General features: G+C 44.7%; 2 protein-coding genes across 16 annotated transcripts in view; one reads left to right on the top strand and one right to left on the bottom strand.

Annotated features, from left to right (window-relative positions):
* Positions 1–16663, top strand: part of geminin (geminin DNA replication inhibitor) — a 34788-nt gene extending 18125 nt beyond the window's left edge. Inside the window, exons 6-7 of one of the 4 annotated variants that reach the window (XM_055065705.2) lie at positions 13477–13617; positions 15899–16663. In XM_055065705.2, the coding sequence (XP_054921680.1) occupies positions 13477–13617; positions 15899–15934 (177 nt within the window). In that variant the 3' untranslated portion in view covers positions 15935–16663. Of the gene's footprint in view, positions 1–13476; positions 14284–15876 lie in introns of those variants that run through there. The other 3 variants (XM_055065707.2, XM_055065706.2, XM_050169441.3) reach the window with 3 other exon arrangements.
* Srrm234 (Serine-arginine repetitive matrix 2/3/4) overlaps positions 12723–25631 on the bottom strand; it is a 285071-nt gene continuing 272162 nt past the window's right edge. For all 12 annotated transcript variants that reach the window (XM_055065695.2, XM_055065691.2, XM_055065690.2 and 9 more), the window contains one exon: positions 12723–16030. In XM_055065695.2, coding sequence (XP_054921670.1) covers positions 15882–16030 — 149 coding nt within the window. In that variant the 3' untranslated portion in view covers positions 12723–15881. The remainder of the gene's footprint in view (positions 16031–25631) is intronic.

Consider the following 25631-nt stretch of genomic DNA (forward strand, 5'->3'; position numbering starts at 1 on the left):
GTGTCACACTTTACTCCATTTGCACGTCTTGGCTCCTGGTATGGCCCAATAGCGACCGTAACGAAGCTGTATATAACGCACTTTCATGGAAGTTTCTTGGTTTCAGTGTCGTAGTCAGCGACCAAGTACCATCCATCAACCCCTTGGTCAGCAAACATATCTCACCTTGTTGTCGCTGCTGGTCTGTCCGAGGCAACGTATTGTGAGCCTCACGAAGCGATACATTGCGGTAGGGCAGGAGGGGCTGGAAGGTTGCTTTCCCACTGGCCTATTGTAACAGCATCTAACCTTTCTAATGCATGAAAATATGTAACTTGTGTATTTGGTTAATCATCTCTGTACCCTACTGCCGATACACCATCTGGAGCACATGCAAGACGTTTCATTTACCCCACCCCAATTTTTCAATTTAGAATAGTACTCTGAAACTGTTAGATATAAGTTTTTCCAATATGACCAAGTATAAACAAAATTTTGTTAGCAATGCTTTATTTTAATGGAGTATGGAGGTGCTTCTGACTTGCACAATGCTCGTTGCTGGGACACTAGTGCAGATACTTTTTTTTTTTTTCGTGAAGTGCCTGCACCCGTGTTCAGCCAAGTGTTCCATTAAGTTCATGGCTTGCAGCTCTCGCTCGCAACACACTGAAAAGACCTGTTGTGCTGCTAGTTCTGTGGCATCGGAGATTTTCAGCTGCATTAAGGAAGGCTGTCATCTTGCCGAAGATGATGCGGCAGAACAGTTCTTTCGCTGTCCTTTGGTGATGTGGCTTCGGCTTACTACATTATCATCACCAGACTAGTGTTGATCATGAGGACAGAGAAGCCGCAACAAAGTAATATTGGAGCTGTGGTTGCAATCAGCCAATGTGTAAATATCACTAGCTCAGTGCTATTGTTCACCTATGTAAATGCCCATCACGTGCGCAATAAAATATGTATTTCCCATGCACACTGTGGCTCAGGTTGTACTTGCCCTGTTTACAGTCTTTCTGGTTCCGTGACACATTTGGATATCCTACATCTTGGCAATGGCAAGGTTTTACCTTACTACATTAATGGACTAGGTGTATCTAATAGTTCTATCAGTTTTACATAATTTATCCTCCTTATAAAGATCAACTTGTACCTCACTGAAGTATTTAGAAGAAACTCAATGTAATGCCGGCATGACCTCCTCTTATTCTTTTTGTTGAAAATGGTATGGACTGGCACACCTCCCTTCTGGGTTTTAGCCCTCGTGAAGCATTTCCATGTCGATCTGCGTCATATCCACAATGTCGAATCAAGTTTTTCATTCCGGTTTCCGTTCTGATTCACTGAAAACCAGTTCTTGTTCAACTCTTGACCGGTTCATGTTTGTTTGCATAACTTAAGAATATTTACAGGAAAACGGCATAAGCTTGTTTTGCACAGAAACTCAACTGTGCACCTGAGCTGCATGAAAAATAAGTGAAAAAAAAATGTATGCGAGCTTTTCCAGCCACCTGTAGATGCAGTAAGTGGTTCACCACTATATACAATGCGTACAATTGTGTTTAACGTTGACTCAGCCATGTCGCGAGAAGTAAAACGATGCATGATGTCTGTCGAATGAGATGATGGGAGGTGCATACACAGAGTAATATGACACATACATATGCAAACATGTTTAGGCATTCCATGCCTCTTGTGTCAGACACATACCCATTTTGTAGGAATGGCCAAGGATAGGCCCACAGCCAGTGGCACATATGGGCCAAGAGTCGGTAGTACAAATAAAATAGGGTTAAGAAAGTCGAATAAGCCATCACAGTTATTAAAAGATCAATGTGCTTCAGAGATACCTTAGAGCTGTCATTGTAGGTACAGGCTTTGTCATGATTTATTTTTCTTTATTATATAGAGCAGAGGCGTGCTTATTGGGACTACTCTATCCGTCAAAAAAAATTTTTCTTTTTTTCTTTTTATCCAGAGCATCTGGTGTCAAATACGCAGCTGCCCAGGAAAGGCATAGGCAAAATATAGAAAAAAATAAAAATTAAAGAATGTCGTTTGATATCATGCCTTCTTCTGCTAAAAGATACCTGCTATGGTAGCATAGTGGCTTTCGCGTTGTGCTGCTAAGCCTGATGGTTCGAGATCAAATTCCAGCGATGGCGACCACATTTCAATGGGGGTGAAATGCAAAATGGCTTGTCTACTGTGCATTGTGTGCACATCAAAGAACTGTAGGTACTCAAAATTAATCTGGGGTCTAGCAATGCGGCGTGCCTCATAATCACATTGTGGTTTTGGTATGTAGAATCCCGGAATTTAATCTAATTTCACTAAGAGATCTCTGTGCTTTAGAGATTCATAAAAGTCAACATTGTATCTATACAAGATTTTTGTCACGATTTCATGTTTCATTAACCCTCTATTGCATGGCATACCATATTTGGCACATACCGGTTACCTTTTTTTTTTTTTTTTCGAGTGTGTGAGATGCCCAGTTGAGAATGTGATACCGTAAGAGTAATTCTCATAGTTATGCGCACTTATTATGGGCAAGTGCTGCCATTTCTTGAGCGATACGCAAAACAGAGGTGAAGTAGATTTTGGGAAGCGATGTGAAACTCGGAGGGGGCAAACATGAGCAATTGGTATTTTTTTTCTCTGAAAATTTCCACCGCAGTAACATGGAAAAATTATTTTGGCATATTTTACGGTCTCACCAATTCAAGCCAGTTATTAGTTTTCTCAATTTCGTCTGCAACTACAGCAGAGAACCCGAAATCGGTGTGTGCCATATTTGGCACAGTATGAACTTGAAACACAAAATATGGTAACATGCTGCCATCTGTTCAATAGCCCGAAGCTGCAGGTCACTCTATCACATGATGGAACTTTGTCGATCGGTACGGTGAGGGCGAATCGTCTACCAAACTGTCGCCTGAAAAGCCAAAAGGAACTGAAATCTAAAGGACATGGTGCTTCAGAGGAACTCACAAGCGCGATAGATGACGTGGAGTTATCGTGTGTGCGGTGGTACGATAATTGCGCCGTGACATTTCTGTTGAGCTTTGTTGGGATAGATCCAGTCCAAAAGACTAAGCACTGGCTTAGCTCTGCCAAGGAGTTTCGCGAAATTGATTGCACCAGCGTAGTAAAGGTCCACAACAGGCACATGGGTAGGATCGACCTGCTGGACTCACTGCTTGGACTTTACCGCATACATATCAGGTCGAAGAAATGGCACTTTCGAATTTTTACACATATGCTAAATTTTCCAGTAGTAGCAGCATGGCTATTGTACAGGGGGGTGCAGAAGCAGCTTGGGAAGGAACAAGTACTACCGCTGGCTCAATTCAAAGCTGAAATTGCAGAATGCCTTACCTCACATAAAAAGTGCCTACCCAACAAGCGACCAGGAAGGCCTTCTAGTCAAGACGTCAAATTCCAGGTTCAAATCAAAAAAGCACAGGGACCAGTGGCAGCAATGCCACCCAAAGACGTCCGATCTGACCAAGTCGGCCACTGGCCAGAATTTGATGAGAAGAAACAAAGATGTAAGCGACCATCTTGCACAAACAAGTCGTCGGTAAGATAGAAGTGCAACATTCATCTGTGCCTGAACGTAGCAAACAACTGTTTCATTTCATTCCACACATCGCGCTAAAAAGACCATCGTTCGTGAAGCTTTGTTTTCCAGCCATGGCAGCAAGACCGCTCAGCCATCTTCATGGTGTGCCATATTTGGCACAAAGCTGTATCTTTGTTAATACAGTTGTTATAACTCTGAAACTTTTGGTATATGTGTTTGTTCATTCAATCAATAATAAAAGCTGAAAAAAATAATTTTTAAAATGACTTTTTCATAATTCATGCAATAGAGGGTGCAAAACACAGGTGTTCCCACTAACAGGAATTTTTTGCTTTATTTGGTTCACATTCAGTGTATGTCATCTTCAGCACTGAAGCTTGCAAAAAGAACCACACCCCCGCACAAAGCCCTGATTACTGTGTTCAGATTTATGATACTCGCATAGTCAGCACCAGTGGTCATATCAGATGAAAAGGACGAATAACATCATGAATAACTTTGTGAAGAAAAAATCTCGACAAAACTTCATTTGTTAGAAAAATCGCCGCAGTTAATTGGTAATTCCGTTACGTCGCAAAATAATCCACAAATCGCCTTCGAATTGTTTTGCAATATAATTTCTAACGCTATTTCCGAATCAACCACAATAACCACGAGTAAGAAAAGGTTCGCTTTTCCTCGTTGTCCGTGGATGACTGATAATCTTCTCAAATGCGTGCGCAGAAAAGATAATCTTAATAAAAAAACAAAAAAGAAGCCATTTAATTCGACCCTGCTCACTCGTTACAAGTGCTACTCGAATATTTTGAGCAGGCTTCTTAAAAACGTTAAGAAAGAGTATTATGAAAATGAAATTGACCGTGCTGGCAACGATACTAAAAAACAGTGGAAAATTATCAATGAATTTTTAAATAGAACATCGCCAAATCCCGCCATAACTGCTATTCAAGTTGGGGAACAAACCCTTAATAATCCTTCAGCCATTGCTAACGCCTTTGTCGATTCTTTTTGCCCTGACCAGCCACGTCTCTCAGTTCACATCGACAAGGCTTATCATCGTTTGCCACACAGTTTTTTTCTCTATCCAGTTTCCCCAGAAGTGCGCATGACCATTCTGAGCTTAAAGAACACTGGAGCTGGTTTAGATAACTTCAACTCATCTCGTATAAAGCTTACAGCTCATCTTATCAGTGACACACTCTCACACATAATAAATCTAATCTTCAAAACTGGCATCTTTCCTAGCTGCTTAAAAATCGCCAAAGTCATTCCCATTTTCAAAAAGGGTAGCAAGAACTCGTTATTAAACTACCGCCCTATATCTATTTTATCATTTTTCAGCAAGATAATTGAAAAGTTATTCGTAGTACGTTTAACTAGCTATTTCACAAAGTTCAGTATTTTGTCCTCTAATCAATTTGGCTTTCGATCTGGTTATTCAACTGAATTAGCGCTCATTACTTTAACTGATCATCTTAAAACAGCCATTGACACAGGTAAATTGGCTGGTACTTTGTTTATTGATTTTTCTAAAGCATTCGATTCATTAAATCATGACATACTTTTTGCTAAACTAAACGCTGTTGGCGTGTGTGGTCCAGCACTTTCCCTTATTCGCAGTTATTTACATGATCGAAAACATATCGTCTCTATTTCTGATGCACATTCGCGTGCCAAACTAACTAACATAGGGGTTCCACAAGGCTCAATACTAGGACCAATTTTATTCCTCGTGTACATCAATGATCTTCCAGAATACATTACACATTCCAGTTGTATTTTATACGCTGACGACACAACAATTTTTTATTCTAACACTTCCTTGGAATCGCTAATATCTTACCTTAATGCCGACGTGGCTAAAATCGTTAATTGGTGCAGAGATAATATGCTCAATATTAATGCTACTAAATCGAAATTTGTAATTTTTTCATCCCCGCAAAAAAGTATACAGGAGAAGCCATGCATTAACATTGGTCCGACTTCGCTTCAGGCTGTTGACCATGCAACATTTCTTGGAGTTGAACTCGACAATCATTTGAAATTTAGAACTCGCATATCCTTATTAACCCGTAAAGCAGCATATGGTATCAGAATACTAATCAAAGTCCGCCCCTATTTTCCTATACGTATATTAATTTCACTCTACTACGCATTTATTCACAGCCACATCTCTTACTGCATTTCTTCTTGGGGTAATACTTACGCAACTCACTTGGCACCCCTGCAACACACACAAAACCAAGCTTTGAGAATAATCAGTTACAGCCATTTTTCATGTAGTGCTCTGCCATTACTCCGCACATATAATATTTTGTCCGTAGTGGATTTAAATAAATGTTGTCTTAGTGTCCTGACGTATAAATTTTGTCGAGGAGAATTACCAATTTCGTTGATATCAAAAGACCAAACCCTCCATTTCACTGGCACTCGATTTTCACACCATAATAACTACCTCCTACCGATACCAAGGACTAACTACGGCAAACTTACTGCAAACTTTTTGGCAACATCAATATGGAATTCACTACCACCCCCCATTAAATAATCTCCTTCCATTCATTTATTTAAGAGGAAAATTCGTCACCATTTCTTGGGAAAGTGATTGTGTTGTATATTTTTTTTTTACGCTTCTGTATGTTGAATAATACTCCTTGGATCTGCTTTTCGTGTTTATAATTTATTGTTATTACTATGACTCGACTTTGTTTGTTAATACTTTCTGTTCCTAGGATTGCTACTGCTGTTGTTAACCGCATTAAGTATACTTTTTCTATGTACTTATTGTTGGAGGTCCCTCCCCAGTCTTTGACTATGGGACCTCCTAGAGTTACTTTTTCTGTAAACATTTCAAACGCATCAATAAACTGAAACTGAAAACTGAAACTGATAAGTGAACGACAAGAAAAGGGGTTAACCGAGGGGTCCAATTTTTATTAATCATATCATAGAAAGCCAACAAACAAAGACAAGGATAACACAGGGGAAATTACTTGTACTGACTAATTGAAACAAAGAAATTATAAATTAATGAAATTGAAAGTGGATGAAAGAACAACTTGCCGCAGGTGGGGAACAATCCCATGTCTTCGCATTATGCATGCAACGCTCTACCAGTTGAGCTACTAAAGTCTAGAAAAGCAACGATGACTTTATAGAAGAGCAAAACTTACCTGCCAGAAGAACTGGAATCATGTTCCGCAGCAATACAGACAAGCAGCCAAAATGTGCTTAAGCAGAGTTGGAATGGGCACAGCGGTGACATCTGCAAGGCTGGCACTCATTTCCAAAAGGAGGATACTGTAAAATCGGATACAACTAGAGATCGCTTTCGAGGCACAGCACCGGAAAGTAAGCCGACATCTGCCGTCTTGTGTGGGCACACACAGCCTTTATTTAGCACCGACTCAATTATAATCTGACTATACAGTCGAACCTCGAAATAACAAATCTCAGTTTATCCAAATTCTCGAAGTAACAATCTTTTTTTTTTCTTTTTCATTTCCGAAGCTCTGCCCCATTGAAGACCACATATTTTCTTTTGTGATTTAACAAGGTCGTTTTATACAGCAACTCCGATCTAGCAAAGTGCTCGCGCATTGCACGCATGTACCAGGAGCCTCCGTGACAGGCAGATAAAAATGGAAACTTTAGGCATGGCGAACAGCACTTTACGTGTGCCCTTAAATGTGCAAATTTTGCCGGCAGCCTTCAATCCATAGAGCAGAACGTACCACTGCACCATCTGTCGCATACGTATGAAGCACGGTGGTTTCATCTCGTTATGTGTAGTCGGGTTCACTGAGCATGTTTTCTTCGACCAGATGGTGGTTTGATTTCGTACGTTTGATCTCTCTGTTCACGATGAGCGGTGCACCTTGCAAGAGAAATGTTTTGTGCCTTGATGTAAAGGCCAAAATTATCGCCAAAGTTATGAGCAGCGAAAAGAATGCAACTTTTGCTGAAAGGTATAGGATTTCATAGAGCTTACTTTCACCATTTTGAAATTGAAGAACAGCATGACGAGTGTTCAGGCCAACAAAGAAGAAAGCTAAAGGAAGCGGCTTGCGTCGATATAGAAAAAACCCTGTACTCGTGGTTCCTTGATATGTGTGCAGAAAACATGCCGTTGAGTGGAGCCATTCTCCAGCAAAAGGCCGTTAACTTCGCAAGCATCCTTGAGTGCAACTATTTAAGGAATGGCATAATATGGCATGGCAGGATGGTCAGCAGTGAGTCGGCAGAGGGGAATGTATTTGGAGCAGAGGACTGGCTGCGTGATCCTGTCCCCAACATTTCGGCACGTTACAATGTCTCCATCATATAAAATTCTGACGGGACAGCATTTTTCTACTGGCTGTTGCCAAGGAAGATGTTGCTTTGAAAAAATGAAAAGTGCTACGGTGGCAAACATAGTAAGCAGCGTCTCACTGTTTTGTTGTGCGCGAACATGGATGGCAGTGAAAAATATGTGCCATTCTTGATTGGAACAAGTGAGAAGCCGTATTGTTTCAGCAGGAAGAAGAGCACGCCAGTGAAATAGGCATCAAAGAGGCATGGATGACACGGAATTTGTTCAACAACTGGCTGAATAACTTGGATGCTGATGTTCGCTAGGCAGAACGAAATATCTGCCTCCTTTTGGACAAATGCTCAGCTCACCATGTTCAGGATTGTGTGCTCTCCAACGTTGAGCTGGAATATTTCCCAGCAAACTGCACCTCCCTGATACAACTCGACCAGGGTATAATAAACAGCATCGAGTGTGCGTACCACAAGCGGGTCATCGAAGGGCTTCTGCTGAACATGGAGCTCCAGAGAGAAGCAAGAATCGGAGGGTTTATGGCCTTGGAGATGCTTTCACAGTCATGGCAGTCAACAAACAGGGGGATCATGGCCAACTGCTTCAAGAAGGCAGGATTCAAGTAGAATATTTATTTGAATGAACTGGAGTGTAAAGCAAATGATAGCGATGAAAGTATGGCATGCACCACTGATATTGTTGACTCGTGACAGCTGCTCTGCGATCGGGGTGGTGCTCCCAGCGATGCGATGCTCGAGGACTTTGGCTTCCGTGATGCTTCTTCTGTGACAATTGAACAGCTGAACAATGACACCTTAAGCCAGAGCATCAGACACGGGCATGGAGGACGACGACTCAGATGAACTCCAGGTCGCAAGCAGCACAGCTACGCCAATCTTAGATGCTCTGGATCTCTTCCGCACGCACATGGGTGCGCGCACACATTAGGCGGCCTTGGTAGCTCTGTCAACTTACAAGCACCTCATAACCCCGACGCTTGTGAAAAGCAAGTGGCAGGTTAAGCTTACAGAGTGCTTCACTTCCTGAATTGGTTGGAATTGCTCATTAAGGTCAGATAAATATTCCAGCATTCATGAATTCGTTATTTTCCCAATTTGTATGTTGCCCACAAAGTGCCATCTACCAGGAGTGTTCTCATTTTTATTTGCACTGCTGAAATTGATGAATCTCGATTTATTAAAACTCGCGATTTAACCAAGTTAACCAGTTGCTGCAAGTAGAACTTTGTTATATCGAGGTTCGACTGTACTTGCAACCATCCATCCCCCCCAAGTTTCCAGGCAAGGCCACATAGGCAGTCACAGCACAAAAAGAAAAGTCTCTCCTGTAGTACCCCACAGGGACATTTTTGTCTGCGCAATATTAACACGCCCTTCCTAGTTCCGCTTCCCTTCCCAAAGATGCCCATGTAGTAACAAGCAGGGAGGTCATACCAGTTGTTACAAGTAAACATATGAAACACAAATTTCAGATGGTAGGCAGAGAAATTCACATTTTAAAAATCGTGTTGCTCAGGCACAACTCAAGAGCAATAAATTGTTTTTATTGCACCTACTTCACTTTAAAGGGCCCCTCACCAGGCCCTATAGGAAATTTTGGTTATACGCTGGAAGTTGTTACGTGTCCTCTACGGAGCGTTCTGCCACAAAAATTTGTCAAATCGGCTCATTAATAGCCAAGATAGAAATATTTCAGTGCCGTGAACCCATGATTTCAGCTGGTGGCTCCACTGCCAAGCAAGATGCTCTCTCCACTCGCCCCGTCTAGCCTTCGCAAGCGAAATTCCTTCCCTGTGTTCTCCCATACCAGACTTCGAGGCTCGCGTGACGCATACGTGTGAGCGATGGGCATTCATTTTTTTTTCTTCTTGTTTTTCTATTTTTTTTTCCCCTCTGCGTTACGTATTTTCACTGAACATGCCGCACACGAGCTGTTGTCTTGTTCGCGCAGCGCACGATTTCACACGCTGTGCATGAGGAAACATGACTAGCTGTATAATTCAGTGCTACACGAATACTGAGGCAGAACAAGCGGATTGTGGAGCGTGATCACGCGTTGGAACTTGGTAGAAAATGGCATAGTTTCGGTACTTGCGTACGTGATCTCACGACCGTGGGAACAAGCAGACGAAGCGGAAGTACATCTCTCTTGCTTTGATGCAAAGTAGAACAAAAGACATGCAGACATTCCGTTTGTGTGTGTTATTATTTTTCTAAACTTCAATTCGTCAATTCAAGCAACAGATCACATAGATAACAGATGTTGTCTTGAATAATTCTCGAAGTCTCATGTCACCACGAGCGACGTCACACGGCGAACATGATTATGTAGGCGCAGGGGCACGATTATGTCACCATCTGGCTTGGAGCGTGGCGGCCGCGAGTGAAAAGCGAAACGGCGTTCGGATTGAAATTTCAGATCTTTCCGCGATGTAATACTTTGCAGACACGATTGTTATCATGCAATGTATGCTCTGCGCTTGGCCGCTTGAAACGGCCAGACCTGGTGAGGGGTCCTTTAAGTACCAGTGGAACCAAAAGCAACCACCTAGCTGGAAAATGCTTATCCATGGGAAGCTAGCTGAAGGTAATCAATTACAAGCATTTACAAGTTTATTGTTAATGCGTCTGCCTCACAATGCAACGCATTGAAAATCGCACTGTAGTGTTACTGTCACTTTTAAAATCATAGGAATCTCGTATGTCTTTACATATGAGGCAGCGTAATTGAGCCCACAGTTGAGCCTGAACTGCAGTCAGCTGCAGCCCCAGAAGCTTTACTGAAACTTTCTGTGGAACTAAAGTCTTTCTACAGAAGCTTTTGCCAACCACTACTGGTCAGTGAAACCATAAAATCATAATAATCATGATAACCATAATAATCACTGCCCAAATCATGAGAGAGACCTGGAAGGTTCTTGGAAACCACCGAGTGAGCGTATGCAGCCTTAGCCCCCCCTATTTGCTGCGAAATGGCATTTTAGTGGGAAACTGTGCCATCCCTGCACCAGTTAAGCGTAAGAACGAAAGCGTCCCTCTGTTGATGCTGCCTTCCTAGCAAACCTGAGACCAAAGCCTAAATCATGTTGCCGTCCTCCTCATCGTCATCTTGGAAGTCAGTGGCACGGCCATAATCCTAGATATAGCTGATGCCGTCGGTTCTCTGTTCACTGTTCTCACGCTTTTGTTGAATTTCTATCTTTCTAATGGGTTGCCGCTTTTGGGTGCTTGGCGTTGGGCCATTTTTGCTGCAGTTTGGTGCTCCTTGTACCAACGTGGCACAGAGTTCACTCAAGGAGGATGTTCCATGAAAAACAAGTCTTGTATAATGTCTGGTTGCACATTGTTTTGCATAGTTGGCAGTGCCATTTTAAAAGCATCCTTTAATATGTGTACTCAACTACTGATGTGGAATTTGCTTATTATTACGGACCTTCATTGCAACCCTGCATGATTGGAAAAGCAGATTCTGTAGTTGTAATTTAATGAGCTTTCACATGTTCCATGGCACAGTTATGCTGGGTAGATTGTGCACATTAGAAGAAACCTGTGCACGTCTTCATGGTCGCTTCAGTTTAGTTGCACATGTCCTAGGGCAAGGTCTTGTTAACATGCCCTAGTTCAGCAAACTTTCTTTTATTCTCGCTTGCTTGATGTATGCCAAATGCACATCTTTTGCAAGTCTAAATGGTAGAAGCAAATTTATTTATAGGATGAAGCCATTTTATTAAAAGTAATGAAACTAGTTTAGTAAATTTTTAGCCCGAGTACCTCATTGATACACATAGAGCCAGCTATGCGATAATTATCGACTATTTCCATTGAAACTAAGACCTTATCTGGCATATCTGTGTATATTGAATAATGTGCCAAAAGTGCTTGTCACTGCGCCAAATCGGCCTTTTTTGCCTGCACCGGCACCTGTTCCAGAAAGTCAAACTGCTGTTCCACCACTGAGCTCAGCAATGATGTGGGAGTAGTGACATAAGCTGTAGCAATTCTTTCTCACACAGTTTGCTAGATGTAGGCTTTTTGCTATTCAGTTTGCATGTATTAGTTAAATTACTTTAGTAACTGATATTTGATGAATATGTTTGTGCTCCATGGCTGGTCCACTTTTCTACAGCCAATGCTTGAATAGAATTTTTCCTATGCTCTACGTGCCTCATAAAGCATAACTCCATGTTGAGGTTGTTTGGCCCACGAAAATCAGGCATGCAGATTTCTGTGGAGGGCAGGAATAGTGATTCAGGAAAAAATTGTACTTCATATGGGCACATTGAAATATGTGGTCACAAGTTCAGATCTTTGTTTAAGGTCAGATTAACTGAAAAATTGAATTAAGTGAAGTGCAATTAAAGGGAGGCCTAGTGCAGCTATCAAAAAGCTCATGCTGCCTAGATCAAGCCCTCTTCAATCGAGCTCTGCTCAGTGGCAGCTGCTTCTGATTTCGTGGCTAGCGTCCATTGATCTCGCCACCCAGTAGCCACAATAATCTCGCATAAAAAACAGCGATGAACAGCACCAACCACAGCCAAACAATGTTTGGCAAATCATGACTCTGCGTGATGTGAAAAGTGTGCTTAAAAATCCCATCTCCCAAAAAAGCATCAGTCAATGCTTTTTGTTTGGTTTTCCAGCCAAACCAGATGCACCCTGGCTGAGAATATACCTTTCTTGCTTCCTTTCTTTTTCTTCTGTGCATTCTCTACGCCTTTGGCTAGAGAAGTATGAAAAGCACATCTTTCAACGAAGGCATCCACTCTACCACTCTGTGGCCTTGTCTTGAAAACAGTGTTCGTGTATGTTTTTTGACAGCAAACATATGCCACACTCACATGAAAGAATTTGTTTTATTTCGTACAGTGCAGTAAGAACTGAATTTGCTGGGCAGCTTCTTTATTAGTTGAGGAATCTGGAATAAGAACTAGAAAGGAGTTGTGGAAAGGAGTTGTGAACACGATGGCCCTCCATCTTTAACACAGGTTACATACAGAAGGATCCTGCAGTTGGCCCCTGACTAGTGATGGCTCCCCCATCTTTCATTTCTGGCTTGAGTGATGAGATGCACATGGTTGTTTGGAAAACAAGGTGGACAGTACCTATTTACGACACTTGCCAGATAATCTTGAATCTTTCTTATGTCTGTGTAGAAAAAAGATTTCTTTTTTTTTCATCAGTTTTTCTGGCTCTTTTTTTATTTTTTTTAACTGTTGCAACTCATTGCTGGACAAGGGAAGCTGTGTGATGCATTCTGATTTGGGCAGATGAACGAGTGGCTTAGCTCTTGTTGAGCAAAAGTGATAACTTAGCATGCAAGGAAACTGAACTGCACCACCATCACCGATTCTAGAGAGGTGGGGCCATAAGGAATGCATTATTCCAGGCCCAGAGGCAAATATATGTGCGAAACAAAACCTGTCTTATTAAGTGCCTGTAGTTGTTGGTGCATGGTGCACATGTAGCAGATCTATTGCTCAATCCTGTCAGCTCAGTTTTCATTTCCTGCATGCCTTGCTCACTGCTACGTCCATTTTTGTAGCATTGCAGCTTAAAAAAGATACTTCCATACTTCCCTGTCTTTACAGGAAACACTTGACATCAATTGTGCATCTGATTGCAATGGCTTCCTTTTAATCTTCTCCAGGAGTTTGGAGCCCTCTCGTCAAAAGAACTGGAGCCCTCTCATCAGGAGTAGCTTGCTGCTTGTGGACCTAACAGTTTTCAAGGTGTTGACCACACTTCTAATTTGTTAGTCCTTGAGAAATTTAAAGCAACAAATAGTATCTTACCTTGCAATGCATTTATTTCTGTTCTTGTTACAATGCTGTTCTTGTATATTGGTCTCAAGAATGAGCTTTAAATATGTAGGTTTGTGTATTTGCTACTGAAGAGTAAGAACCAGTACGTTTTCAAACAGCAAAATAAAGTGGGAAACAACATGGGTGCATTCACGTGCATCCAGATCTTATGTTGGAATCAAATTGTGTATGCAGAGAGAGCACAAAAAGTAAATGGAATGCACTGACATATATTTTAACACATTTAGTGCTTGCTTGGGCCTGGTTAAAAGCATCTTCTGTCATCTGATTTAGGTGCCAAATTTAAAAGGAATGTACATCTTGGTAGTACCTTTGTTCATTCAAGTTGCTCTCAATAAGTCTTTGGTTCATGCTTTTCCATTTCCATTTGACTGCACATTTCACTCCTTGCCATACTTCATAGACCAGGTGAACCTTGACGTTCGTAACTACCGTGACATCTCATATACAAGACTTGTGATCATCCTTTATGTGTTACCCCACCCCTTATGTAATACCCCAAAAAAGGTCTTTAAGGAAATAAAATGAAACAAAACCAAAAAAAGGATCGTGCAGGTCTGCCTGCTTAAAGCATTTGTTGTTGAATTCTTTTTTATCACATGTGTTTAGTGCTTAGACACCTCCTGACAACGAAAACTTGAGTTGCCTCTGTGCAGTTCATTTTAGAGCTGTTGTGGTATTTGCAAGCAAAAATGAATTTGCTAACACATTGGCATTTATTGGCACTGCTAGTCAGGCCTGTCCTTTGCAGGTAGGCTCTCTGCCAGTCTGCCATCTTGTGCATGCTTGCCATGAAGTCTGGTCAGAGCCTATGTTGCACTCTCAGTTGAACACATCATACAAATGTCAACAAACAATTGCATGGACACATTAAAAGTGGGCAAAATAGGCTATCCATAAAAGTTGCACGAAGACTAGTTGTTCTAATTGTTGTGGTTCTAACTGTTGTGGCCAAGTCATGAAAAAAAAAATAATATGCATGGGGGCCATACAGGGTCCAATTCTGATGTGTAAACGCCAGACTGAACGGCCTGCATAAAATATTTACCGGGTGACTCGATCTGGAACTGACAGTCTGTGTGATGTGCAACCAATGCAATATTGCCTTCACTTAGCGTAAGCAAAGACCTCACTTGTTTGCTGGACCTGGGAAGCCTTTGACACCAATGTCAATTGCATGCTGTGGAAGTCATTGTAGTGCAGATAAGACAGATGCAAGGAACACAACAGCATGTGCATCTTCTCTGCGCTTCTCCAAGTATTGGCTGACTTGCTCGAAAACAATTTTTCAATTCAGTGCTGCTTGCTTGCAATGTTGTATGTTTTTTTTGCGACCACTGCAGTCTCCTGGTTTCTATTGCTGTGTATAATAGCCTATAGCAAGCAACCACCATTTACAAACAAAATAGTGTGTATGGTGACGGGAGTCCTGAACGGAAGGCAAAAGTTGAACAAGGGAGGTGCCTAGACTATGTACAGACAAAGTTTGTGGTATTGCAATGCACACCGGCCACTTCATTGAGGCATGCAGCAACACTTCAAATGTGTCTTCGTTCAGTGTTTTCCCCCTAATTTGGTATTCACTTTTCTGTTACATTTTGTTGTTCGTTTCTTTAAGAGATAGGAGAGTGCACTTAAGCATTGTTGTCCTGAGTCAGCCTGTGCTGCATCTTTCCTGTGTAATAATAAAGCAATGTTCTTAAGGAGCAGACAATGGGTGTGCACCTTAATTACTGTGAATCATCTTCTAAAAGTGATTTGTTTAAAAATAACACCATTCTGAATCTTCTCTCCGGGCATACTCCAAAATTTTCTCTTCTCTCTCTCTCTCTGTTTGTGTGTGTGTGTCTCGCAAAACGGACAATGCACAGGATTGTGCCTGTTCTGACACCACACTTGTTGTCGAGACAGCCCCATTCTGCTCTTTGGCACTTTTGTTGTGTAATGCAAACAAGCGCACTGCCACAGAAGTGACCAAAATGCGTAGCTTTAACGCTCCTTTTGTTGACATTTGTATATTGGAGCATTCATAGAAATTATGCTTTAGAAAATTCATACATCAAGCATAAGCTCAGCTGTAAACTGTTGTGTTGCCAGCAGCAAAGCGCATGGTGGAATTATTTGACGTGGCAACTGCTGCCGCACTAACTGTTGTGATGTGTGTAGTGTTGTCATTTCTTTCCATCAGGAGTTGTCCGACGATTGCTCCGAGCTGCTGGAGTGACTTGATGTGGTGCATGACGACGACCAGGATCCCAGGCTGCACGAGCTGGGGCTGGGAGGGGTCGGCCGCCGGTATGGTACGGGTCGCTTGCGTGCACTGCACACGGATAAGCCTTAGAAGCTGGTAGACAACCGCAATGCAGCCAGCCTGATGTTAAGACTGCAGCTGCTGCACAAGTTTTACTGCATCTGAAAGAACTTGGCTACTTTTGATGGCTGACGAAAGCGGAATTTCAACTTTGGGTAGAGATTTCAAAATTGGTGTAAATGCCAGCGCTTGAATTACATTTTGGAGCATGATGTTTCAGTGCAGTTAAACCACTGCTGTTTGTGCAAAAGTAAACAGTACTGAAGTACCAATGGTCCTGGCTGTTGAGATGACACTTCATGCGGAAAATCAAGTTCAGTTGAACAGGTTCATAGGCAAAGTTGGCATTAGGAGTACGAACAGTGGCAATGGTGAAGGTATGTACTGTGCTGAAAGTGTGGCATGGAGGCAATCGTGATTCAACTAGCCACGCGATTTTCTCTCTGCATGCATACTCACGCTGCTTATTGAATTAAATACACATAGCACCATATCATACAGCTATGCCTATTCGTATTTATGCAGAACAGTAAGTAAAAACTTCCATTCATGTTGAAGAGGCATAAATAAGTGTGAATATTTACGGTGTGCACAGTCGACGTTATTAAAGCCCGATGTGTAATAAAGGTGTGTGCCATTGGTGATGTGTCTGAGCCACATTTGATGCCACAGCATTAGCGCCGGTGATGCGTGATGCGGAACGCTGTAAAGGCCAGATTTCTCACTGCATCATTGACTTTTTTTGCTCTAGTATGGTACGTGAGGAAGGTGGCAAGCAAACGGCAAATAGATGCCGAGCATGCGATGCGGCGTGGGTACACAATTATGACAGTGTTCGCCCTTCCTACTGGCTATAGGGCATCTGCAAGAAATTGCCGAGAGAGCATAGGGATGTAGCAACACCCCGCTGTAGCATTCATGTAAACGCAGCTTGTGGTTGCAATGCCAAAACATTTCTTGCGTAAATCTACCAACCATGGAGCATGTATGGACAGGAAGGGAAGCAACTGCTGAGCAGATGCAGTGTGGATGAACACCTCTTGAGGGGCATTCGGCCTTCCTATTGGCAAAGCAGTCCTGCAGCTTCCACAGTGCTGCAAAGAACTGCTGAGATAAGTTTAGCATCATTCCTTATTTCCAGCTTGTTTGTACCTCATCCCGATCACCATAGCCTCTCCTACAATAATTACTAGAGGGAACTCTGGTGCTGTGGTCATTCAGCCACTATGGAAATGATGGTTAGTACATGGATTTGTCCGATCTTTGTGCTGGTGGATTCAGACGGCCATGTGGCTTCATTTATTGCGCTTCGTCTCTCCTCATAGGCCTAAATTTCAAAGCAGTAAAGACTTTTCTTTTAAATGCAGAATAAGACCCTGAAAACATGCATAATTGCTGCTAATTGCAGTGGTTTCAATACTGGGCTTCTGCGCTAGAGGTCCTGTGTTCGAATCCTGCGGCCAGAGAATTTTATTAATGTTTAAGTATTTACAATGCAGTACTTTCTTAAAAATGATCACATTGCAAAGTCACTAAGCAGTTTAAAGCCAGAAGGACAAAGTTTGGGCAAATTTACATACGGCCCATCATTTCCATTATGGTGGTCACCGTAAGTCCCATGCTCGCTGGACCGTTCTGCTTTCAGTTTCTGTAGACACAAGCGCCACAGTTCCCTTCAGTAATTATATGAAACTCGATGCCCATCACTGTACTAGCGCACCCCCTAGAAGCTCCAAAACTTGTCAGAGCTGTTTAACTGCGAACATAGTGGAGGTTTTTTTTTGCACCACTATCCATGACGCCTCGCATGTGCCCAGTTCGATCCAAATTGATGGCTGTTGCTTGCTTTCTGCCGTGAAAGCAAGAAATAAATGGTGAAATCTGCTATCACTTAGTCTAATCTCATGCTGAGGACAAACCATTCGGTATGTTTAGTTATTATTGAGGTCAGCTTTTTGTTTTGAAAGCTGCTAGGCCTACAGAGATGGGTGTCGAACCTTAGTAGTGGTTTGATTTCGACTTAGTGGATGGCGCCACAGGACTAACGCTGACAATGCGTTGGCAATGCGGAATGCTATAAAAGCATTATTCCTCACTCCATCATGTGCTCGGCTTAATGGACAGCTACATACCCGGAAGGTGTGGCAAATATTGAAGACTATTCTAGGCCATCCAGTTCGCACCGTCATCGCCCACACCGCGCGGGCAAATCTACCTTGTGATGACGGTGCAAACTGCACCACGCGCACCGCTATTCGCGCTGACAGCACTTGTGGCTTCGGCGATCTGTGCGACAAGACTCGCCGTAATCTAATATTTTAGCTTCGTTTTTATTTTTTGTTTCCTCCCTTTCAAATGTAAGAACCAGGACAGAAGCGAAATTATCTCACTAGAGGGGGATCGCGCAGTGCGGCCAAATCGGATGTGCGCGCTTGTCAATGGTGATGACTGGACGGCGTGCACTATATCTTCACTTATGCTTGGGCGACGCGCTCCGCTGTTCAACTTTCATTTGACGCTGATAGTACGTTTATCGGTGTTCTCAGCGTGGGATTTCCCGCTGCTTCTTTTTTTTGTAATCCAGTGCATTAATTCATAACACAAACATGACCATATGCCACGCCTCTTTTTTGATGTGCTTCTTACCACTCCCTTTCCACTCCAGTGAACTTGCCAGTATCTATAGCATCGACAAGTTCATAGACCAAACCGTCATGGCATTAGTCGGGCAGCGGACTCGGGCGAGCGTCTCAGTGCGCGTTTTCCGAACATCGCAGACCTGGCGCCGTAGCAGAAATCTTCCTCCGGTCTGTGCATGCTGCATACCCGAGTTGTAGCCCATGACTGTTTGCCGGTTTTATGTTTCGCGAGCCAAGCTTCACGCAGCTTGTCCTGCGGATGCGTGTGAATAAGGCCGACATCGGGCTCCGTTGCGTACGTCCGGCACTGCGGCACTGAGCACTCGCCTACCATGTTGCGCGCCTTCAAAGGCAGCTACTACCTATTGTAGTGCTTTCAAGCGTTGTGAAGGAGACACTCGAAGCGGGAAAATCTCGTCACTAAATGAGGACCGCTGCGTACGAGGGAACTTAAACTCTCGTTTCCAGCTCGCTTCAGCGCTCCCGAAGCAGCCGACGCGGCCGCTATGTCCACGTGATCCCTAATAGCACGTCTCGCCGACGGTGGTGCCAGCTTTTCCAGTGGTGGAGCTCGAGGCCAATGCACCTACCCGCTGCCTCCCGCAACCTCCCGATAAGCGAGGCAGCTGCGCCGAGCTGCGTTCCGTTTGCGGCGGCTGGTGCGAAATGTTCCGCACGAGATGGATTGTCCGAGGCTCACAGATGGTTTATATTATAATATAATCCGTCTGCCTATATAAGTAGTTTATTCTCAGCTAGTTGCTTCCGAGTCATAGCGAGACAACAGGCAAACGAGCTGCCCGAGCAGAGGCCCAGTGTCGTCGCCGCCAGAATACAGAGGCGCGCTACGCCGAACCAGGCATTGGTGCAGCAAGTCTAGCATATATCCATCTATTTCTCCGACCACAAAGCTACCTTCATGACAGTCAAGACCTGTCTAAAACTGGTGCAGCGCAACACACAAAGGAAGAAACAGGCCGAGCCAGCCAGATAATGGAACCAGTTTAGAATGTACAATTTTTAAAATGCAATACCAACTAGGCGCAATCCTCAACCCTGGTCAAGAGCTGGCAGTGGAGTGTTTCTTGAAGTAAAGAATAAAAAGTTGTAACTGTACATACATGTCTCGCTCGAATTATTTGCTGCAGTATTGGGAGCGAGGACTTACGGAGTCGCGATCTGTCGGAAGCGCCTCCCTAGCGTAGTATGAGGGATAACGCAGCGAACTCCTCGCAGGTTTCGCTTACGGCGCTCAATAAGAACACCACGCGGCAGCCCTCCTGGAAATTTGTGTAAGTACTCTCAAAACGGGGGAAGTCTTTACTGTCGAAATAATAATCTTGGGCAAATTGAAAGCACAGAATCGTTCACAGACGATATATCTCTTTACCGAATACGTACAGTGAACGCCACTGCGCGCGGTCGCCGCGATGGAGTCTCCCGAACCGGCTTCTTGCACAAAAGGTTGGCAAACGCCGAGAGCAAACTATGTGAAATCTGTTCTTATATTGGACTGTCTGTATAACCAAATGGAGCATAACGGAATGCAGCGTCAGTGCAGCGATCGCACGGGTTCGCAGCGACCGGCTGCGCGCCTGCATGCATATCCGCGCACAATGTTTCACTTTCGCTGCGTGCGCGTTTTAGCACCGTGCCGTGAGCTTTAGGCCGCAGAATATGAGCACTTAACAATACACAAGCAACCATTGTTGCGTGAACACTATCAGAACTGTTCAAAAATAATTTCGTTATAGAAACCTCGACGCCTACGGCGACTGTGATGTGCCGTCGCGACGATTCAATCTTTTTTTTTTTTTCCTTCTATATTCTTGGACGTTTCAATATTATTTCTCTAGTTGCGTCGCACTGTATGCTTATCGTTCTTCTCAGCGTGCGATTTCCCGCTACTTCTTTTTCGTAATCCAGTGCATTAATTCATAACACAAACATATCATGACCATAGGCCATGCCTTTTCTAAATGTGATTTTTACCATGTCCCTTTCGGTTCAAGTGAACTTGCCAGTATCTAGCATCAACAAGTTCATAGACCAAACCATATTAGCCGGGCAGCAGGCGCGGGCGAGCGTCTCATTGCGCGTTTTCCGCTGCTCACCGACCATCGCAGTCTCGGTGCCGTAACAGAAATCTTCCTCGCCTCTGTGCTTGCTGTTATCCCTCATTCACGCAGTCCTGCGGCTACGTGTGAATAAGGCTGACAGCGGGCTCCGTTGCCTACGTCCGGCACTGCGGCACCGAGCAGTAGCCTACCATGCTGCACGCCTCCAAAGGCAGCCACTACCTATTATAGTGAGTGCAGTCCTTTCAGATGTCAAGCATACACCCAAAGCGGGAAAGCCTAACAACTTAATCATAGCCGCAGCGCAGGTGGGACTAAAGCTTTCGTTTTCAGCTCGCTTCGGCGCTTCCGAAGCAGCCGACGCGGCCGCTGTGGCCACGTGGTCCCTCATGCCACGTCACGCCGACAGTGGCGCCAGCTTTTCCAGTGGCGGAGCTCGGCCCCAATATAGAAAAGCCGAAACAGCTGAAGAGCTGCGCTCAAATTTCGCATTAGGAAGTAACGTAATCGTTGGCATTTTTTTTTTTTTTTCGCAACGAGCATTTACTGACCATTTTGGTACCCGTCATAGCGCGCGACGTTCGCGTTTCCCGTGCGCATCAACAATACCAGGTATCTATCGTGCGAGTTCCCTCCGCCAGAAAGGAGATGGACGACGGCAAACGGAAGCGCAAAACGGTATCAATCGAGCAGAAGGTGGCTATGCCGAAAGCCGTCGAGTCCGGCTTGAAGAAGAAAAAGGTGGCCGAAGATTTCGGCATAGCCTTGAGCACGCTGTCGTCGATTTCGAGCAGCAAAAAAGCTGCCACCACTGCTGTCGCACGTAGCGTAAAACGCGACAGAAAAAAAAAGCTGCGAGCCCCCGCTTTCGAAGCTGTAGAGAAGGCGGTCTTCAAGTGGTTTTTGGACGCAAGGGCAAGCTGCACTTCTCTGAGTGGGGCACTGTTGCAGCGCAAGGCGAGGGACTTCGCTTGCATCATGGGACACGACGATATTGTGGCGAGTGTCGGCTGGCTGCAGCGTTTCAAGGAGCGCCACGTCATCGTCGGCAGGGCTGTTAGCGGGGAAGCGCAGTCTCCATCGCGGAGACAAACGTTGGACAGCTGTTAGAAAAATACAGCGCCAAGAATTTGTTCAACGCAGCTGAGACAGCCCTGTTCTACCAAATGCTGCCGCAGAAAACCTTGGCTCTCAAAGGTGAACGCTGCCAGGGCGGTAAGCAGAGCAAGGTCCGCGTAACCGTGTTTTGTGCCATGGATGGGCCGGAAAAGGTGGCCCTCGTGGTCGGCAAAAGTGTTTCAAAGGCAAACGAAAGCTCCAAGTGAGTTATGTGTCGAACCGAAAGGCTTGGATGACGAGAGAAATTTTCGCACAATGGCTGCAGCGGCTGGGCAAGCTGAGCCGGAAGATATGCCTCGTACTGGGCAACTGCGCGGCCCACCACACTGCCGCTGTGCTCAAAAACATCGAGCTATGCTTCTTGTCGCCAAACTGCACTGCAGTTGTGCAACCCCTCGACCAAGGAGTTATCACGAACTTTAAGTCGGGCTACTGCAAGCGTGTGATGTACATGGCGATCGAGATGCTACCGGCTGCTTGGATGGCTGTACCGGCAAGCGCGATCGCCAGTTGCTTCCGGCATGTCTCATTTGGCGTCAGCAGCGGCGGTTACGGCGAAGATCTCGGTGCTGTCGCCAATGAGGGTGCCGCGGGCGACCGAGCCCTAGCGTCGTGGGACGCTCTCCTTGACGCCGGCGTTGTGCCCGACTGCGACCTGCACCTATGTCAGTGCCGATGCTGACGCAGTGACGACGGAAGAGCTAACGGAGGCGGAAATTGTGCGCGCGGTTACGGGGGTGCCGAATGACGACTGCGACGAATGTGTCGACGACATCCCAGAGCCGAATACTGGCGAACCCGACGCCCGCACAAGCGCTGGATGCGGCAGACCTGCTTCGCCGCTTCTTTGGCGCTCGCGGTGACGGCGAGGACGCGTACTCGAAATGGCGGCTACAGCTGAAAAAGCCATCAATCGCCTCAAGAAGACGGGGCAAAAATCTATCAAGGTCTTTTTTCTGCGAAGCGAGCCGCCAGCTGGTGTGCTGTTGATCGATCAGTGATGAGCTGTTTGGCGTGAAAAAGTAGCAATTCCTTGCTGTCTTTCTTTCTTGCTAGATTTTTTTTCTTTTTTTTTTTTTTTGTCGTGCGGCGGCCGTTTTCTCTTTCGCGTGGCGGGCTGCTGTGAGATTTGGTGGTGAGTACATCCTCTCTTGCTTGCTAATTGTGAATAGAAATGTATAGTGGCTATAACGAACTAATGGTTATAACGAAGTAACTACGACCCCCCTTCAACTTCGTTATAACGAGGTTTTACTGTACTTAACAGACTGGGATATAAAACCGCTAACTCACCCCCAATTCCGCCGACATTACCACCATGGGATTATTTGCCATAGGGATAAAGGTAGACCTCAACCCAAAAAATATGCACCCGGAAAAGAATAAAAAACGGCAGCCAGAACCTGGAGGATGCTTAAGCTTCGCCTTCAAGAGTGGAACGCGATAGCATCCATAAAATACCTGATTGCTTCTCACGCTTTCCGGCAACTGAACCTTATGTAACCATAATGCTGACTCTAGAATTTCTTTGAGATTAGCTTTGTGTATAAATCAAGGTCTGGGCACTGTTCGGCTTGCGGTGTCCTCGTGCTAGGTGGTCTAAGAAAGTCTCTGTCCTGTTTTCTACGTCAGGCCTATCGAAAAAGAACTCCTTGATGCGCATGCGTGTTGAAAACTCTGTTATATCTTTGTAGAGTTTGTATTCATTTACTGCGTTGTTCGTGGGACGAAACGTTAGACCACAGTTCCGGAGATTAACTTCATCGGGTCTTAAATTCTGCGATATGGCTACTACTTTACTGCAGTGCTCTGGAAGCTCGCTCGTAGCACTATCGGTGGAGCTATATGCTGTAGGGGTCGTGTTAGTTCTCTTGGGTGGATCTGCAGCTCTAATACCTTTGTGCTGGTATTTATCTAGTAGGTTTTCCTCTCTAGTTTCGACGAATTGTTTAAGTTCTCTCGCGGACACAGCTAAAAAATTGGCAGTGGCTTAGCTCGGCTATGCCAGGATATACGTAGCGAAAGCTAAGGCATAGCATGGTTCGCCTTGGTTAATCTTGATTGCAAGTCCAGGTTAGTCTGGTTGTCTAGCTATGTTGCGGCGTTTAGCCCGTCGTTCGGCGCGCTGTTGGTCTGTTTCCTGGTCGATTCGTTTCCTCTTCATCTCGTTCCTATGTCGATTCCAGGCCTCCTCCTGCTTATCAGAATTGTCGCCGTCCATACTGCCGCCTCAACTGTGGTTGCGGCGCACGCGAGCTCTCCTTTTCAATCCTCCGACATGTTATCAGGCATGCGACGCAGCTGGCGAAGCGAGCGGAGGCGAACGCAAAGACGAGGATAGCGGTGTGACGTCATGTGCCTCCTCGGAGCACGGCCACAGCAAAATCGCAAGTTCGCGGCCATTAAAGCTTTCGCTTTAAAGGCTTCCCAAAGCCGTCGCCGAGCATTTTAACCAACCAGGTGAATCTTGATGAACTTAAACTCTACATCCTACAGTCAAGTTTCCGTTCTACACGAGACACAAAATACAGATAATCATACCTCATCCATAAGTTCAACGCATTGCAGCCAATAGGCATAAACGTTTCAAAGGGAGCTTTAGAATCTATTCGCTGTGCTAAATTTCAACCTAAAGGCAATAGCACTTAGTTACTTTTCATTGGGTTGTTTAGTGAATTGTTTTTCCCTTCTTCCCTCTCTTTCGTTTGTTCTTTTATTTATGTATTTACTCATTTTTTTTTTTCGCGAGCACAATTTTCTGCCGCTTCTTTTATTTTCTCATGCAGGGAGTTCACTGATCTCCCTGCATGACAGAATGACCATCTGCATTACCCATCTACCTTTTAGAAGAACGCTACCTATATGTACTGTGCCGAGGAGAGCATATATATCGCCTTGAAGAAGACAAGTCCACAAGTCGAAACGTTGGCTCCCACTTTTACCTTGTTCTCGGTTTGCTCATCGTCTTGAATTTCCATCTCCCGCTTTCCCCGTGTCTACACACTGTAAAGATGCTAGTCATAACGCCGAAAGCAGCTAAGCAGCGGTAGTGGGGCACGACTCGACGACCGTGAATAGTTACTTGAGAGTCCCAACGCGTCAAGACGCCGAATTGCTGCCGATAATGCTTGCCGTAACGGGAAAGACACACATCTGACACGATTACAATCGGAACAGACAGCCAAGGTGTTTACAGAAAGATTCAAAATAATGAGCTGCCGTTACATTGTTGTGACTTCGGGGTGGAGGACGAGAGACGGACTCTTTCTGCAGACGAAGAAACGAAAAACTTTATACAATATTTACAGATAGTGGACGATAGCGGACATGTAGCCGTAAAAGCGCATCAGGCCGACTGGGCGGCTGGAGACGACTCTCTCTGCTCACAGTGGGCCGGTTCTTCCTTAAGTCCCTCTGGCCACCCCTCGTCGGCAGCGAGCACACTATGCGATTTTTCGGCTCTTTGCCAACGCGCTGTGGCAGAGGTACGGCACTTAACCACTTCGAACGGAGAGGTTCACTCGTTGGCACGCAGTGATAAGTAACGTTGGATTCGCCGCTGCAACTGCCCTTGGCCAAGTTCCGTGGACCGTTCGCGCATCCCACGACATCACATGGACGTGGCATTCTCGCTGCCTGTTCCAAATGCAAGTTTTGCGAGCCAGCAGAGTCAATGCAGCACGACGCGATAACGAAACAACTGAAACTCCAAAGGGCACGCGGCTCAGAGTCGAGCGAAAACGAAACCTTTCGACCACCCATACTACGGAAGGG

Source organism: Dermacentor andersoni, chromosome 3, assembly GCF_023375885.2.
Source record: "Dermacentor andersoni chromosome 3, qqDerAnde1_hic_scaffold, whole genome shotgun sequence".
In the NCBI taxonomy this organism is placed as follows: domain Eukaryota; kingdom Metazoa; phylum Arthropoda; class Arachnida; order Ixodida; family Ixodidae; genus Dermacentor; species Dermacentor andersoni.